This window comes from Grus americana, chromosome 17 (assembly GCF_028858705.1).
Source record: "Grus americana isolate bGruAme1 chromosome 17, bGruAme1.mat, whole genome shotgun sequence".
NCBI lineage: Eukaryota > Metazoa > Chordata > Aves > Gruiformes > Gruidae > Grus > Grus americana.
The window spans coordinates 398271-418037 of NC_072868.1; the positions used below are offsets into that span (position 1 = coordinate 398271).

The following is a 19767-nucleotide window of genomic DNA, read 5'->3' on the forward strand; positions in this document are numbered from 1 at the left end:
ATTTCCCCTATAAAGCCCAAATTCAGAGCTCTGAAAACACCAGTCTTTACTAGCGTCTTTGCCTGCCAAAGACAGCATTGCTTTACCAGGCACTGACCACAAAGTACGCTATTCCATTCTAAACACATGCTTTGTTCAACCACAATACCCACAGAGAACGGGCAGACACAAAGAAAAAGGCCACTGCTGCATGTCCTGCAACATGGCATTTCTAAGGTGAGACTTAAGATTGCTGAGGAAGCCATACTACTACACGGGAAGGCTTCATTCAGAAACTAAAGAAGTCTGACAATTCGAGTCATACCGTAATAAATCCATATCCTTTTGAGCGTCCAGTTTCACTATCCATCATCAGCTGAATGCTTTCAATCTAAAAATAAGAATAAAGCTATTTATTATCAGACATTTTGGAATAAACCACAAGAAATCAAAACAAAACCTGAATACGGCCTTGCCAAATATACACATATGAATGTGAAATTACTATTTTTTTTTTTTAAATCAGTTCTTCATTCTTTCCTCAAGTCAAAAATTAGCGTACAGGCAGCTAGATAGGTACTCTGATACTAAACCAGAAGCAGGTAAAAACAAGGATGATGTACAATTTATCCTTTGAGTCCAGCTACAGGCAGAGGCTTGGTCCTGATGTAACGTTCTAGCAGACATCACCAAATCCTAACTGAAACATTACACTCGTGGCACCTCATATGCTTAGAAACTCCATTTTACAAGGCAAGAAAAGCAGTTTGCATGACTTTGACAAGGGGCTTTAAGAAAAAGGTGCGTATTTTAAATAATTATTGGCATACGAGAACTCCTAGGAGTTTACAGTTACTGAATTTAAAACATATTAGTATGTCATCCATGAGCCATAATACAGCAACACCAAAAAGAAAGAACTAAGTTTAAGACTGGAGTATATGGAATCAGGAGAAGGCAAAACCTTCACAGCTGTACATGTAAGCCTCCTAAACCACATTAATCCTACTGCCAGACCCTGAGAGAAGACAAACAAGAACAGTCATGTGAATTAAAATTTAATAAATTGCTGCAATTTTCCAGGCCTTTGCACAACAGAATTAAAGGGATACACAGACTGAATATGAATAAAACATCTGAAAAGCACTGTTACAGTATGTATGAGGTAGGGTTAATATCCAAAGATGGCATGAAAAAACATCAATGGATTTCATTATTTTTTCATTAAGCAGCATATTAGGTATATTATCACCTAATAATGACATATCCATGATACCTTAGTTAGCACAGTAGAGCTAACATTTACTATGACTCCACTGGAAACATCAGATTCAACTGGTTCACTTTCCTAAGTCTCTCTACAAAAACATTACCACCATGCTGCACAATGGAGTGAAATGGGGCCCGTGTCAGAGCTGTACAGGACGCACCGCTAGTTCATGGCAGTAACATCAGCTAAAACTGAAGCAAAAATCCTCAGAAACAGATGCAACTACTACATTCACAGTGAGCAGAACTCAGATCTCCTCCTGTGCTTTATGCTTTAAACTGTGAAACATGGCCCCGACTCAATCAAATGTGGGGAAGGTATCTACTAGCTGCAGAAGCAGGAAATAACGTAGGGATTTTTTGGGTTTTTTGTTTTGCTTTGTAATTTTAGGTACTCATTAGGCACTCACTGAATTCTCAGCTTTCCTTCATAAGACCTGCCATTCCAAATCCCTGGACCACATCACAAATCAAGGTTCTCATGTGTTCTCCAACACTAAGCACCTAAAGCCTTGCGAATGCACAGGCACAGAAGAGCAAGAAAAACAAACCAATGTTTTTCACCTGTGAAATGGAATTATTTCCAAAAGCTGAGTGCTCTACCACTAACCAAGGTTTTTCAGATAAGCTACCATAACACAATGTGCCAAATTAAAATTTACCCTGCCAAACGGCTCAAAAATTCCTCGAAGCATATCTTCAGTTATGTTGAAGTGTAATGATCCCACATAGAGCCTCATCGGACCAGCACTGCCCTTCTGCAAGTTATTTGCCATTGCTGCTGCTCTGTTCTTCTCTGCCTAAGAAAAAGAAAAAAGAAAAGCTCACCTTCTGTAAAAATTTAATAAAAATCCCTAACATAATCAGTAGACATCTACCAGATTAAAACTAGCAGATTCACCAAAAACTACAAGCTGTTTTACAGTCTGCACGCTATCCATCAGACTTTAACTTAAAATCTAACAAAAAACCTACAAAATCCAAACCCAAGTACAGAGCTTCCAAAAGCCTTCAAACTGAACAACTTAAGGCAGAATTCTGGCTTTATCTAGTAAATTAACACTTACATGCTAGAAAGCATACATGATATATGCTACAATCCTGTAACACTATTTCAGTTTCATTATTAGTACTTTCTAAACATCTGTATTTTCAAAATGCATTTTTATCACTTTGAATTGCTTTTGTTCATGAACTATGGGAAACAAAGGTCCATTGATAATTACCTTAAATAATCGTTCCCATTAATGTTTTCCAAATTTTCAATAGTAACCAAATTTTCAAATACTAAGTTTTCCAGCAAGATAAAAGCACCACTCAACAGGAATAAAAATGATGTTAAAACTTCTTACCTGTGATGCTTGTACGATGATTGGTACACCCAAGACTCTCTGTCCAGTTAGTCCTATTGCCAGAGGCACTGAACTAACATCAACAAATTCTACATAAGCAATTCCCTTTGAACGCCTGGAATTTCTATCAGAAATCATTCGCACATCACGAACCTAAAAGGCAAGTATAGAAATGCTGTTAGAGATAAAGGAAAAAACCTAAGGCAGTCCATTTCTCAGAAAGGTATTAACAACCAATTATTTGCCAAGCCAACAGCTTTGTAACTATGCTGCAAATCTAGACTAGCATAAAGATATATTAACAAGTATATCCCAGAGGCAAGCTAGCATTAAAAGCAGCCATTCAACGGCAAGTGTAGTATGCTACAGGAACAGGGGCAATAGAATACTTGCAGCACTGTAATGCTTTAAGCCAGAACCTTACACCTGATAAAGTTTTTCAAAATTAAAACCTATTTTTAAATTACACCATAAATGGTAGGGCTATCTGCACAAGACAAACTTCTGAAAAATGAAGTTAGTTGAATCAGAATTGTACTGCCATGTTTTGGATCGCATCACATGCTGAAGAATGAACTCCTGATAAACTACATTTTCATGTTCAGAGCCTTAAGAATCAGTTGGTCGTCATTCATTCCCCTTTCACCTGTACAGGAAGCTCCAGACAGCCAGTTGCTTACAATTCTGCTGAATATCCATCCTGTACTAGGACATCTTAAGGAAGTATTCAGAATCATTTTAACCTCCCTATTAATTACCTTCCCTACTGTAGAGAAAAATTCTTCCAGGTCTCTTGGTCGAATTCTTGCAGCTAGCTGCATGCAGAATACTGTTCGAGCATCCCTCTCTTCAGGGGTAAGATTATCAATAGGTTCTCTGGAAAGAGGAAAGTTCAGTTAAAAAATAATCTGAATTAAGATAACTCATCTCTGGACCCTGCATGAAACTTTAAATAATCAGTACTTCAAAGTTTGATGGGGGAAAAAAACGCACGCCACATTAAAAAAAAAAAGGCAGGGGCAAGAACTGAAGGGAATACCTAATATATTTACTTTAACATGACTAAATGTCCTGTTTCAACTGTAACCATTAAATATGACTGAAAAATTGTATTTCAAGTACAGAAGCCCCAACTAAACAGAGGCACCATTTTGCTACTGTCCAGAACAGGTAATAGTACCACTAGGGAGCTTGCAGTCAAAAAGATGAGATGAAAGGACAGGAAAAGAAAGGAAAATTAATTAGCACACACTAGCTGTCTGAACTCTCAGACAAATAGCATGAATTTTTTTTTGTGGCTTTGCAAACTAAAAGCTTACATCTACCCAGTCACTTTGGAGTCACTACAGCCACTGCATAAACAATACTGACATCTGTACAAACAAAATTCCCACTCCTCGTTTTATAGTTTCAGCTTGTAAAACCATTAAAAAAGTATGAATAGTGAATAATTACTCCTATCCTTGACACTAGAAGCACTAGATTAATTTTATTTCTATACTAATCACTAGCTGCACCACTTCTAAGATGTTAAAGCTTCGAATCTAAAACAATCTGACTTGTACTTAAGTACAGGACAGAATTAGCATGCTGGATCCTGGATTAAGTTTCCGGTCATGTAATATGTATTTATATTTTTCTAAATATTCAAAGAGTCACTGAGAATACACAAGAAAAATTTAAACTAAATTGTCTCAGTAAGAGTTTGCTAATAATTAATAAACCAAAGCAAGATTATTCTCTAAATTAATGCAGTTAAATTTAACCAATCTCATTAGCAGCTATCTAAATCCAATCCCCTTAAATGAGAAGCCTAAGAATGGATAAGCACCTCCAGGATTTCACAGGTACCGGGCTTCTCTACAAATCAATACATACTGAATAGGAAAAAGAAGCACTTGCACAGTACTTTTCCATTCTGTACTTAAGATTATTAAGTAAGATTTACCAGAAAAGATAGCTAATTTAAATCACAACAGGAAAAACTGAGAATAGAGACACAGAAAAAACAAAGCAAGACATGTTTTGCAAACTGACATTATTTGCAGTTGTACACTGTTATTGGGGGGGGAGAAATACTTTATGACATGGGGAGAAAGCAACACATTCTTAATGCTCTCCTCTCACGGGCTTTCTGAATGAATTCTGGCATTACTTGTGAGTATAAGCTGGAGAGCAAGTAGTCATGCAGTATTTCACCATTACTTTTCCAACTTTGATCGGGGGCGGGACGGGATGGGACACGACAACACGAAACTGTAAAAATTCCTACCTAACAGGGCTCTTGTCTTTTCTGAAGGGACTTTTGCTTCTGGAGCGTCGCCTGCTATAAAGAGAGATCAACAAGATTGTAAGAAAAATCTTCAAATGTACCAGTTTGATTTTAAACAAGACCTCTTTATAATGCAATAAAAAGTAAACTCAGAAACCTTAGTTTGATGCTGTGAGGCAGACCAATCTTCCCTCTGATGGCACTGTTGAATTTTGGACCAGAACTACGGCAAAAGCAAAGACAGACATTACTCACCAGAGTACCTGAATTCAAGATTTCCTGTCTGTACTTACATTCCATTGCAAGTGTTCACCCACCCTTGCACCTGAACTTGTAAACATTTTCCATTAGCAGCACCCACAGCACGCATCAGCTACGCGCAAATACTCCAAACCATAAGGCACAGAATATGCTTCCTGCTCAGTTTCACCTGCATCGCAAAAATCCCAGAACATGCAGGACTCCAAGGAAGAACTAAAGCATGAGCCAGCCAGACATGGCACATTTATTTGTGCAAAATATTCTGAGCTACAGTTACTGTTGTAATCATCTTTACTCCACATGCATATTCTACCCACTGATGACTGGAAAGCAGTACCTTAATGGCCTGGAGCTCAGCCTCAGAGTTTTGAGCAAAGTGGTGTTGGCAGGACTATGTGTTCAAGTGTAACATTTTCAAACTGAAAGTTTCATGAAATTTAAGATGCAAGTGGAAACCAAAAGTAGCTCCCTGCAGACATCTACAAGGGACACGTTCACTAATGTTGTCTCAGCTCTAGCCACTGAAGTGCTACAAATATGTAAACGCAGCTTCCTTTAAGTAAAGTTCTTAATGGACATCAAAACACAGAACCAGTTAAGCCAGCACTTAACCTTATTTAGACATGTCACCACAGAAGGAATCCAATCTCTTGGCTGAATCTAATTTTAGCTCTCCAGGCTTCACAGGGGCTGTAAGAACAAATGGCAATCTGCCCATCACTTCCATGTTAAGGACAGTCCTCTTCCTAGTTATTGTGGCCCAGGGTAACAGACCGTGACACGAATAGCAAGATTCATCCTATCACGTTCTCCCTGAACTTGATCTCCTTGTAGAGACAGGGCAAAGAACACCACCTGTTAACGTTCTTCCTGCATATCCACTGCTGCGCAGAATGACTGCTAGAAGGTTTGTCTTTCCATCTGCACAGAACTGATTCTCTCTGCTGTGGCTATAAATTGGTGTGAAAACACCCTGAACGACATGGTAGCCATTAAGTAGTCTTCCACTAAATCCATTTAGCCAACCAATTTGTCTGATAAACATTATCTTGCTACAGGGCGGAGCAGTAATGCTTATAGTTAAACTCAGCATCCACAACAAGGAGGAGGATGCCCATTTTTAAACATGTCATGACACAGGTGGAAGTAGTGGGCCAAGATCCAAAACCATGCTGGCCAGGTTAAAGCAAGGGAAATATGGCCCTGTATAACACTGGAAAAAGAAGAAGAAACACCATTTAGAAACTACTTATTAAGAGAAAATACATAAAAGCCAGGCACATGTCAAAATGAGATCACTATTGATCAAAACCAGACTTTTTTTCCCTAGGATAAATTACTCACTTCCTACTCAAGGTCAGACAAATGACTGCTGAGAGTGTCCATTCAGGTTCTCCAATGTCTATGACACATAGTGCCAAAAGCTGCATCTGGAAACACTGGTACTAATTCCAGAAGCTGGCTTCTTATCAGAGATGGGATTACCTTGCATCTTCACACTTCCCGATGTAGAACATGGTGTTCTCAATCTCAATCCAAATGCACAAAGACAAACCCATTACAGTGACTCCACAATATTAACGTGCAGATCAACTAAATGATGACCAATAATCAAGACCATGAGTTTTTAAGGAACCAGTGAAAGAAATGTTTTAAGTGTTTGTCTAAACCTAATGAAAAAAACTGAGAAGATACACACTTACAGCTTTCAAACATATGCACAACTTCCAAAGGAAAAAAAAAAACCCCAAAACCAAAACACACACCAAAACAACATAACTACAAAAATCTCTTTTCCATTTTCACTCTTGACAAGTACAAAATATCTTATTTACACAACCACATGGAAGAAACATTAAAACACCCCAGCAAACTGAAGCTGTAACAGACCACTGGAACAGACTGAGCCGAAAAGTGCCTGGGCCAACATGATGGCTCATGTTACCTTCTGAAGACCGTTTTTCAACACTGTTCTGCAGGATGCATTTCTTTGGGTTTTTCCAAGGAAACTTGCCTGTAAAGCTGTAGATGTCAGGAATTTATTCTTTCCTCCTACTGCCTAAGAACTCTTTGCAACTGTTGCCCAGTTCCTGCTATTGTGTATGGGAGCATCAAGTCACAAGCAATTTATCTTTGTATCTAGGGGTTACCTTCTTCATAAGCCAAACACACCAAGTCCTGCGTATAGCCAAAGCCAGCTATGCACACGTTCTCCTAAACCTATGTGATGCCACATGGCCCAACAACTAGAGTCAGGTCAGAAGACAGCCAGTAAAATACCAGCTTTCACCTGCTCAGTCATATCCAAGATGCCAACCGAAGAGTCTCAGACAAGGCAAGCTTTGGCTAACAAAGTCCAGGAGAATCACAATGAACTTTCAGTCCTCATTTAATAACCCTGTTTTTCCCAGCAGCTTTGCCCAATTTTCTTGGTTCCAGAACAGTCTAAATGGCTTCTACTGTAGGTTAGCAGTAGCTGGGATTTGTCAGACACATGTCTAAGCAAGAATACTTGGTCAAGTCTTTCTCCTAAGAGACCTAATAATGTAACTGTAAAACACTTAAAGGGGCAAGAGACACAAGAACAACATTAAAAAAACAACTGTGAACACTAAGCACTGCAAGCCTGTCACCCAATTTTAAAAAGTTAAAACATTTAATCACTATCTCATGCTTAAAGATGATAAATTCAAAGTCCTCAGGTTCTCTGTGGCACACTTCTCCTTTTCCTTCAGAATTACCTATACTAGACTTTCTGGTCTCACTACTGCAGAGACGCTTCCACATCACCCTGGCAGCAAAAAATTCTCAGTTTAGAGATATCAGCTTGAAAAGGGGTCTTTATAAAGCAAATGAGAAAGATCACAAGGAGGAGGAAGAGTAAAAAAAAAAAGTAATAAGAAAAATACAGTCACAAAGCATTTTGAACTAGATGTCGCAGTCAGCTACAACACTGCCTGCAGTAACACCAACTCAGAACTGCCTGAACAGCCCCACAAAGTGAGATTCCAGATTCAAATTCTCTACCCAACGAGAGCATTCTGGTAGCTACTTTCGAAATGCTGAGCTGATGGCACTGCTACAGAGACCATTTCTTCATATGGAAGCACCATTTTTGGTAGATCCAAAGGAGGCTGGTGATGCAGGAGGCTTCATCTCCAGAAGTTGTGTCTCCCTGAAAGTCAGCACCTGTCACACAGCTTTTAAAGGTTAGTGTCTGCACTGGAGAGTCCTGAACAGTAAGTGGAAAAGTTCTTCTCCCTCATATCTTCTGAAGTCCTTCTCTCTCATGCCTTCTGAGCCAAAACTAGGATTCTGGAACTGTTAGCATATGTATCACTTCAACAGCATCATCCATGACCTACAAGTGAACGACAGCCAACTGCTGGCTACGCAACAGTCACTACTAATGCCTCTGGGATGCATGTAGTTGCCCCATACCAGTCTTCCACTAACTATTTTAAATACTAAAATTCTACTTGGTTAAATGAAAGCAACAATTCCGCAACTGAAGCCGAGGACACAACACTGCCAAACCAATAAGCAGAACCTCATATCCTCAGGGGATACTAGATTATCTTTCCTTTTTGTTTGCTGTCTCTCAATACTAGAGAAATTGCCCAGAACAGCTATGGATGAGTATCAGAACAATGAAAAACATACCTCGTAATCATTTACCTTCCTGGCACAATGTATCCTGAGTCATTTACAAAGGTGTGGATTATTGTAGTAATGTCTATACTTTAAACCTCTACTTGAGGAAATTATTTTGGAAGACTGCGAACACTGAAGCTCCCAAATTTCTCCAGGTGAAGAACCTTTTCACCCAGTGACGACAGGAAAAAAACAAAGAACAAAACTCTCCAATGCAGCAGGGACAGATGAAGGACATCCTCTCCACACAGCACCACATCGGAGATGAGACGACTGGCAGGCTCCACACAGGGAAGGCTGAAGATCTTGATCAAGGTTCCTCTGTTTATGAGGCAGTCTGGAGCCACAGCGGTGGCACTGGCACAACCCAAATAGCTACTGTAATCCTGCAGGTGCCAAAGAGCTGTAGAAAGCATGGCAACTGTGCGGAGCTGAAATCTTCAGAGCTGAAGCCCAGAGCAGCTTTACGGAGGCTCCGACGGGCCTGATGTTCCAGACAAAGTAAAAGCAAGGCTGATATGCTCTATGATCCCTGAGTACACAGGACTGATGGAAGCACAGGATGCCACTGCACCTTAGCAGAGCCAGGAGTTGCAGTATGTTTTCATTATGAAAATGCCAACACGCAGGTGACTTAGTGCAAAATGAGACCCTGAGACCTCAGGTAATTTGTTTGCATTCCAAGAGTACCAAAAGGAATGCGTTCCCTGGAGTGGGACCCAGCCACCTAGAAAAACATTTATGTGCAGAAAACTGTACAAGTCGGCAATTTATCAAAAGGTAAACACTGCCTTCTCAAACATCCTAAGAGAGACTTCTCCATTGTGGATGACATTACATGCCAAATAAAAAAAAACCCACCAACATCCTTTTCAAATGCCTGCTTCTGACATGATCCTGCATTCTGAGATTTGACAACAATTGAGATGAGACCCAGACAAAAGCAGACACCAACAGCAGCCTCAGGTAATCAATGAAAGCCAAGCATACAACCTAGTTCTCACTGGTTTTCTGCTTCTTTGAAGGCAAAAAGAGGTGATGGGGAGCAAAGGGGAGGGCAGGAACACAAAGCAGCAGAAACATAGAATAGAAGCTGATGAAAAAACGTTTTTTGAAAAGTGATTTACAATGGTCAGGAACTACCTATAGCAGAAGTTCTACCAAGCCAAAGATCTGAGAGGAAACGAAGAATTCTTCCACAGCCTCTAAACAAGTTTGAGAAAAAGCAGGGCAAATATGCAATGCACAGGCATTACTAAGACAAGACGCTTCCAGTTTGGATGCATAAACACATGAAGTGTTCATGTGATAAGTATTTAAGAGCAGCAACCCAGTAAAAGCCTTTAGTAATACAAGCAAAAGGTTTTTATGAGCCTGTAACCAAACTTATACTGTTCATTTTTTGACAGTTAAACTGTCAGGTTCATACACTGAAGATAGGACATGTAGAAAACTTGCTCATTATTTTAATTTTGCAATAAAGTTTGCTTTCCAGTCAGTTGTACACATTCTTTCACTTGCTTTTGCATCTTTCTGCATTCAGATAAGAATTAAAACTAGCAGGAGGAACTGGATATGTTACTGTCCTCCTCTTTTTCACTCCATATTTACTGACACTCTTCAACCTTAACCTCTCACCTTTTTTTTGAGATGATTAGTGACCAATTTAGAAAACAGAGAGTGAAACTTTAAGCTTCCACATCATACACTGAAGCAGCACACATACAACTCCACATAAATAACCTACTAGGGACTTCTATAGCGGCCTCTGAATCTGCGATCTCTACTTCTAGAACGGCTGCGCCTGCGTTCTTTGCTTCTGCTCCGTTTCCTTTCCCGGCTTCTGCTCTTTTTCCTTTCCCGATCTCGGCTCCGCTTGCGTTCCTTACTTCTGCTCCTCTTCCTGTCATGGCTTCGACTTCGGCTCTTGCTCTTTTTTCTCCTGAGAAAGACAGACACAACTTTGGTTACACATACTATTATTTACACAATGTTATTTACCTCACATTCCACAGTTCCTCTAACCTGATGTCACAGACACTGATAGGAAAAAGTTTCTGGCTGTTGGTATGTATACATTTCTTTTGTTAAATTGCTGGTTTAGCATGACAGCAAACTTTGAAAATTTATCACGAGCAACATAAAGTGCTCCAAAGCACTTTTTAAAAATTTTCTAATCACTAAAGAATGCTTCCAGGAAGAGTAAAAGGACTGAGAAAATATTTCCTGCATTAGATCTAGTACATACTAAATGCAGTACTTCATGACTCTTTCAAACATAATTTAAATACACCATCAAGATGCTAAGAATAAATTATATTTTTACAGCAAAGTAAAGGAAGAGGCAAGTCTGAGGGAAAGGAAAGTTGTTTTCTCTTCATACTCCCTGCCATCAGTCTTAAAACACTGCCTAAGAGTTTTGCTTCCTACTTGCTACTTTTTTGAGAAAATCCCCCCCCATCTCCTCTTGGACCATAAAAACTTAGTCTCCTAGTTTTTAAAATATGTAAGTACATATACATAAAACACACATTAAACAGATGCTCAAGCAATTACTTAAGATAGTAATTTACCTCAAACTAAATGGGAATAACCAACTTTGCTCCTAAATTTTTGAAATTCAAAACATCCTTCGCTATTGAATTTTTCCTCTCCTCCTTTTAGACCTTCTGATTACATACAGTATCTTTTCTTCACAGTGGTCACTCACTTTAAAGCTTTGTACATCACCTCCCCCCTCCCTTTTAAAAGGGTTCGTCTCTGTGACCTTCTATAGTCATGTATGAACTAAGACTTCTAGTTAGGTCCAATTACTAAAGTAAAAGTCTTTCAGCTACCACATCCTACTGAGTCTAATCATTGCTAGCAGCTTTTGATCTCCAATCCCCACCTAGGAAGACCCATTAAAACTATCTTAGTGTTTCTCTGTCAAGAGAAACATTTTGCATTTTTTTTTTAAACTGGAATGTTTCATTTTTAATTGATTATTTATCTACAATGCCCCATCAGTTTCTTTAATATTTTTCTACGGACATAGAAGCTGCTGCATCAGAACCTGATATTCAGAAGCCTCACAATCTCTGATAAGACGACACCACCCAGAAATCCAGAACTATCTGCAACATCACTTAACCACACTTCCTACGTTAAGGCAGCTTGCCAGTTAGGCACACATAGTCTTTCTCTCCTAGGATCCAATAGCTCGCCAAGTTAAAACCCTCGCAAACTCACTATCGTAATAGCCCTGAAAAATACTACCTGTAGCTCAAACTGGCCAGTACCAGTAACCAATAACTGCAGCCAGTCTTCAGTGAAGACAGCAACTACTCACTGGCAACTGCGAGCTGAACCTCTTTGCATGCAAAGACTCCTAACAGTCAAGATCCATGCTCTGCCTTCCAACGATGATTAAACTGGATATATAGTACAGACATCTAGTAAAATTGCAGATTCTTAATCCTTCCAATTTCTAAACCAGAAATTCAGTGTGATTTGACAATTATCGAAAGCTGCACGCCAAATCTAATGTTATTTTTTTAGTTGTTGGTGTTTCCTGTGGATTATGGTTTTCCTGACAGTTTGAATCTTCTTTCAGAATTGTCCAACTCAAGTAGATAAAGAATGTCCTCTAGATACTGACACTCCAAACAACTGAACTGATAAGCAAGAATTCTTGTAAAGCCTATATACACCTTAGTCTTCAGCAACCGAGTGCACCGTCACAAGTCACATACACAGTGGTGTCATTCATTCTTTAAAGATTTAGGGGAATAGTAGCTCTATCAAATCAAAACACTGGGACAAAAAGCTTCATGCTATCAAAGAACTGCAGTACAAATAACTAACCTTCTAGCAATTGCTAACTCAAACTGAAATGCGGAGATACCACAGGAGCAACACTCCTGAACAGACACAAGGGTACAATCAGGAAAGCAGGAAAAGAGGCAAAACTCCACAGAACAAATAACATCGCAAGACTAACAGCAGCAAAACACCTTGACTTTCTTCTGTTTCCCAATAATGTAATTTTTTTTCTAAACTTACTTTACTGGTTTTCCAAATTAGAAATACAAACTCAGAGCATACAGGTCCAACCCGCAGATGGGACCATGGGCAGGAAGATAACAAATGTCATTGCTTTAGTCTCAGAAAGGTTACAGCAACTGAGGAAATGAACTGAAATACCTTCTAGTATTCTCTTCATTCTACCATAAACCAAGGTCAGAACCAATTCTAAAATTTGAAAGTCACTCCTTTTCTTTCAGATCCCAGTTTATACTTTGAGAATAGCCAGCCAAACAAAAGCAGAGTTTTATATATTTTAAAGCAATAATAATTCAGAATTTAAAAATACTGGGAACAGCTGATTTTGATGGGGTTTTACTGGTCTCAATATTTAGCATGAGAACAATGTTCACAATATTGTTTAGAACACAGATATAAAGTATAACCAATTTCAGATTATTGGATTCCAACATAAGTCTGTTGTTGGAATTGGACTTCTCATTTCCCAAATCTTTATACACCTGGGAAGAAATGTTCTTTGGATCCCTTCAGCATTTCATCTGTATGATTTCAGAAGATGACAACAGCACACATGCTGACTTCTTAAGTTAGCTGTATATTACAAAAATGGACTGGTTACTATTTACTCAACTATCAAATTCATAATTATTCTTCCTACATCAACTGTCTCATCACCAAATGATGCTTGTAAGGTAAGGACTTTATTTTACAGACTTAGAACTTTCTGTTTATTTGAGGCATTTAAGAGACTCTTATACAAGGTTTTTTCTTGAAATTTCTGATTTGATTCCAGACTGTTTGGGTCATCAGCAGATGTGCAGACCCTTGAATTATGGTTCCTGGGGAAAGTGGGCTTGTACTCTGGTTCTTTGAAAAGGTTGTAGTATAATTTTATAAAGTTTAGATTAGAAAGAAAAAACGTATAAATTTTCAATGAGAGGGGGAAATAGAGGGAAGGGATCTAACACACTAAACCTTTTCACGAAAGCACTGCTATCTTTAAATGCTTTGAACTGTTCCAAATCACATAAAACTGTACACCAAATACATTTTTAAAATGCAGAAATACATCGCATTGCTAAAGCAACAAAGAGAAATTAAATATGCTGAACCTACCAAGACTGTATTTTTATCTGTTGCTAACATTAAACATTTCCACGACTCTGATGACATCAGTGACGAGGGCATAACTACATTTGTAAACAGAAAAAATTCGTAATTGCTGCAGTTGCAGCAATTGCAAATATCAAGCTTTTACATTTTATTTCCCTAAACACAACTGACATGCATTTGTGAATTTACAAAAATCAGCCACCTTTCCCCAAATGTAGAGAATTGAGAAAATACTTACTTCTTGCTGCGTTCTTCGTGGCCATTGGCACTGCTCAATTTGTTCTCATCCTAAGCAGGGTTGATAGAAGAACATCGTGAGGACGAAGCGGAAACATTTCAAGTGGTCAAAGGGTAATGGGAATAGGAATAAGAAAATACAAAACAAAAATTTTAATACTAAATTACTTGTTTACAGTTGAATGTGGAAAGCTTTAGAAAATTTAGGTAGGCATGTTTAACCACTTTGCAGCTTAAATTTAAGTCATACAACTACAAAATACAAGACTTACATCATTTAAAAGTGTATATTAAATTGTAGATACTTCCTTACATGGTTTAGAGAGCAAGTTATCCTGTAGAATTCAGCACTCAAGTGGTTAAATGTTATTTCTATCAAATGTAAGAGGAAGTTTCAGGTTTGTGTTTGTGTGCCCCTCTGATCAGTACCAAGGCTCTATCTCTGCCTAAGCCCCAGTGGCTACGCTAGCAGCCAGCCACTATGGATTTCCTGTGACCGATGCCATTCCCGAGATCTTCGCTCATTTTCGTTGAAGGGTTGTAAGAGCTTGATGTCACCTCTGTCACACATCTCGCCCTGAAGCAAACAGGGATTCACACTGCTTTAGTAACGTCGACTCCCAAGAAAGTCAGCAATAATCCACCAGTCCAGCCTAAACATTCCCTATTTCCATACCTGTTTACATGGAAAATATCCATGTTAAACCAGGACACAAGAATTTTAACATAACAATTTACAAATTTCTCTTCAAGATTTTAACGTAACTGCTAAATATTACATAAACTAAATATACCTCTTAAAACTTACAAATGCTCATCCAAAATTCATGACATGGTTGTAATAAACACTGCAGAATAGACTAACAATAGCTGCTATATAATTTATATACTTGCTTTACAGTTTAATCACATCAGTTACATCGAAAGTACAATTCCTAAGCGACTTAATATACATTTCTTGAAAAACCAGTACTAAAGCATGCATAATGTTAACACTTCACCACCATTTGGTGAAAAAAAAAAAAAAAAAAGACAGTATTCATTTGCTGCTGGTTTAGGTAAAACACATCACTACACTAATCGATAAAAATTTTGCATAATAATTGACATTTCCTTATTAAACAACTAGGACAGAAGAACACAAGAGCTTATTTTAGAATGACACCGCAGACTGTGATACTGTCTTTTACTTGCTAAGAACATTCTATTCAGGGATCCAAGAATTTCCGTAAATTCGTTCACTCAGCAATTGATTTCCATCTGCCCTGTTAAAAGATTAACCGCCACCAGTCTTCTGCATTAAAAGCAAGTCTCACTCTTCTTGCACTGAGCAGACTGTTCAAATATTTACTTGCCATGGGACTGGTGAAAAGGTTATTCTTGGAACCCTGCTGTTTTCCCAAGCCACTGTATTCACCTTGTTGCTATACCAAACTGGACCTGGCAATTTTAGAAGAAGTTTTTGGTTTCTTGGTTTTGGGGAATTTTGGGGGTTTGTTTGTTTGTTTGTTTTTGGGTGGTGTTTTGTTTTTTTTAAACCTAGGGGACCACGGTACAGCGATACGTCACTCAATTACTACCTTATGATTGACAGTTCACACTGGAATCAAAGGTGAATTCATGGGAGTAGAGGTGAGATATCGTTAGGCAAGTCTACAAAGAGAGATAGATGGGCATTTATTCATCACGCTGAAGTGAAACTACTGCACAATATAATTACATTAACAGTATATATTTACTTGTAAGTTACATGTAATGCATCTCCAATAAGATAAATCATGAGGGCTCCAGGGATGTTAGTTACAGTTCAGCAGTAGTTTCATGAATAATGCTAAATTAAGGTAAACAGGACCTCACTGGCACGTTTTTCTCACCTTCTTGTAAGGAGCTTCAAGCATTGCTTCAATATCAATATCATCAGCCATTTTTCAGGACACCTGAAAGAAGAAGCAAAATCCACCTGAGATGGAAAACACCCTTGTGCTTTATATTTCAAAGGCTTTTGCTTATGAGGCCCTCTCTGCATTGGCTCAAATTCACAGAGCAGCATCTCCGAAGACATTTCCGACAAGAACTGAATGAAGCTATGCCCAGTGAGATGATAAAGAATGTGACACAAAGCAATTATAGCTGCGAACAACAAAATGCTATTGAATGCCATTAGCCAGTGAAAATCCCAGAGGTATTCCACCTATTTCTTTCAAAACAAAGAGCACAGATCATTTATGATACAGAAACAGAGGTATGGTGGCCATCTTGAGAAGTACTACAGCTTGACCAAAGGACCCGAGACACACATGTAAAGAAGACAGGACAAACATTCAGGTGAGCCTGTTCACAGCTCCCTAGTGTTTACTACCATCACAGTTATTAATCTGAAGACTTAAAGTGAACACTATGGTCCTAAGAAATGTAGCCTCCCGTATAACCGGGGCCACAGAAGAAACAGTTACGATTCCAGCATTAAGAGCTACTAAAGCACACACAAGATCCATCCAGTCTGGAAATTCAGGTTTCAGATAAAAAAGATCCACCACACCATGTAACACTAGTCACCACAAACTCTTTTTTTCCTTTTAATTATTCCTCTTATTTTTCAACTTCAACTCCCTAATGTAATTTTGTGTTTATTATACTCTGAATGCGCTTGACATTTCTTTTCCCTTGCAGGTATGCTATTAAGAACCTCTCAAGACTCCACATTATAGAGACTCAGCTTCCTCAAATCTATCAAAACAGTTTCTGTCCTCCTTCTTTCTTAAGCTCAAAAACAATCAGGCCCCTAGATCCAAGTCAGACAGCCCAAGAAAATGTGGCCATAAAATGGATTTTTAATCATACAGGTTAGTTCTTGCACCTTGGTTCCAGGCATTGCTGAAGGAACTGTGCTCTCAGAGACTTGGCCAGCACAATGAAGTCGCTCCAACATTTCAAGATCCTTTAAGCTGTTCACTCATAACTGAGAGCATTACACCAGAGCTGCACCACGTGTAAAAATCAAGTCACCCACATCTGACCATCACCCATTAATACAATCAAGAATAAAACAGTCCTTTAGCAGAATGAGAGCACTGGAAGTTCATACTCAATTACTTAACCAAGGCATGCTAACCTCATTTTCAAGTTATTACCTCTCAGGCTACAGTGCTCTCTCTTACAAATACGATCATCCTTAGTTTATGTGTAATAGCTCAATTTTATTTTTTACTAGAGTATTTACATTCCACTTTTCAAGTAATCTATCTACATATACGCATATGACTTAATTCACCACTACTCTATCAGTATTTGGTGTGAACAACTACCATTACTACGGTTAAGGACCATGAAAAAGTACCAAAGTGCCAAACCCAGCATTCCACAAGAAAATTCCTGCTGCTGAGACCCCCCACCCACAACTGCATTGTCCTAAGTGTAATTCAGCTAACATATATATTCAGCTAATGTATATATCCAGCTATACCTGGGGTGGGAGTCTTCACCCCGAAGAGGGGTGGCCAAAGGGAGGGATGGGGGATAATAGGGACTACCAAATCACGAGCGGCATGGAAACGTGAACAGGGAACGACTATTACTGCATTCACCCAAATAACGAGTGAGTGAACTATCATCCGGTGGGTTCAGAACAAAGGTCCTTATTCAAAAAGCATTAAGCCATGGAATTCACTGTCACAGAGCACTGTGGATGCTAACAAAGGAAAGACACACATGCAGTGTTCAAAAAAACCCAAAACAAAAAAGTGCCAAAGTTTACAGAAAAAGCTTTTCATTAAACAAAGACATGCCTTGTGACCATGATCCACAACTAGCTGATGACTAAGAACACACAGAGAAGTATCACTGTGCGAGTGCCCTATGTTTCTGTTCGTTCTTAGGCACTTACTGCTGGCCACCACCACAGACAAGATCCTGACTTACACGGACCTTTGGTCTCACCCCATGCAATGCATGCCCTTTGTACTCTGTACAAAACACTTTCATTGGTATAATAGCATGTTTTTATCATAATACCTTCTGTTCACATGACACAGACCTATCAGCTTCGTAATTCATGCAATGCACGTAATAACGCTAGTTATACTTCTTAAAAAAAATAATCCCAAATAAGACTCCTTATTAATTTCAAATGAGTAAAACCATGACAGATTTTCAAGTATCCTTCATTAAACACTGAAGAAGCTCGAAGTAATTTCCATAAAAGCCTTTCAGCTTGCTCAATAAAGCTCCATATGCCTGACAGCTCTGTAGAGAAAAACAGAACAAACAAAAACAACCACCAAAAAAAACCCAACCCAAGACATCAAAACAAACAAGAAATGACCTACACTTGAAACTCTCTGGGCCTACAGAAAACCTAAAGGGACATGAAATTTACTGCTACTGATCTAGCCAATATTTTTAAGGCAGATTCCATCTCTTTCTGCCGTGTTATATTCCACAAAGTGAGTTTAAAAAGGTCCTCTCCTTGAAATTGCTTGCTGTGGAAACTTCAAGAAATGACAATTCCGCTCTTGCTTTGCAAGGAGCCTCCTGGAAAAGCATCAGCAAAGTTTAGGGAGGGAAGCTCGGCTCCCAGCAGCACACGCAGCTCTGCTCCCACCCGCGTTCCTCCACACGCTCCCTGCGCGACCGGAACGTGACGAGCTCGGGCTCCCAAACACAGCGCTGCACTAGAACCGACGGGCTCCGAGCACCGCACCTCACCCGCACCCCCCGAGGCCTTGGGCCCCTGCGCGTCCCGGCCGCCCCGCCGAGCCCCGAGAGCCGCCCGCCCGCGGCGGTCCGGCGCTCCCCCACCCCCCCCCCGCCCATCCCCGCCCCGTCTCCCAACGTAAACAGCCCCGGGGCCGCTCCCCGCCGCTCCGCCCAGGCCCTGGCAGCTCCGGCCGCGATAGCTGCGGCACGGCCGGAGCCCCGCGCCGGGCAGGGCCGGTCACTCCGCACAGCGCCATCGTGGGGGGACTCGGGGAGGGACAACGCCGCGGCGAGAGCTGCCGGATCCGCCCGCTACGTGGCCGTAGGAACAACCAAACACTCCAATGCCGGGCCGCGGCCTCGGGGGCAGCCCGCCGGGCGCCCCGGCCCCGGAAAAGCGCAGGGCGGACACCGGCGGGGAGGCCAGCGGCGGCCGCCGAGGGCGAGGGCCCGGGCCGCCCAGCCGGAAAGAGGCAGCCATGGCGGCGGGAGGGGCGCGGGCCTCCCGGGCCGCCAGCAGGCCCGGACCACCGAGCTCCGCGGGGCAGGCCGCGGCTCGCCCAGCGGCGGGGTCCGGCCCCCTCTTCCTCCAGGCGGCAGTTACCTGCGCCGCGGGCGGCTGCTGTCCTCGTTCGGGCGCCCGAGATCCGGCGGCGGCAGCGGCGGCTCCCGGCTCCGGCTGCGCTGACGGTGGGGGATGGGCCCGAGGGCTCAGGAGCCCTCTGCGGGCAGCGAAACCTCAGATGGATGGCGCCGCTCGGCCAGCCCCGGGGCGGCAGGCGGCTGAGGGGCAGCGCGACCGTGGGCAGGCGGTCCCCGGACCCGGACTCGGCCCCGGCGGCTGCTCCCCGAAATGGCGCCCGCCGCGTCTCGCTGCTGGCGGCTCGGCGCACGGCACGGGGGCGCCCA

General features: G+C 40.9%; 1 protein-coding gene across 9 annotated transcripts in view; it reads right to left on the reverse strand.

Moving 5' to 3' along the window:
* Positions 1 to 19767, reverse strand: part of RBM39 (RNA binding motif protein 39) — a 31585-nt gene extending 11818 nt beyond the window's left edge. For 2 of the 9 annotated variants that reach the window (XM_054846077.1, XM_054846076.1), the window contains exons 1-10: positions 19463 to 19760; positions 16038 to 16100; positions 14165 to 14214; positions 10535 to 10729; positions 5030 to 5095; positions 4873 to 4926; positions 3359 to 3476; positions 2601 to 2753; positions 1911 to 2048; positions 305 to 370 (exon numbers count right to left, since the gene is read on the reverse strand). In XM_054846077.1, the coding sequence (XP_054702052.1) occupies positions 305 to 370; positions 1911 to 2048; positions 2601 to 2753; positions 3359 to 3476; positions 4873 to 4926; positions 5030 to 5095; positions 10535 to 10729; positions 14165 to 14214; positions 16038 to 16088 (891 nt within the window). In that variant the 5' untranslated portion in view covers positions 16089 to 16100; positions 19463 to 19760. The other 7 variants (XM_054846075.1, XM_054846073.1, XM_054846069.1 and 4 more) reach the window with 7 other exon arrangements.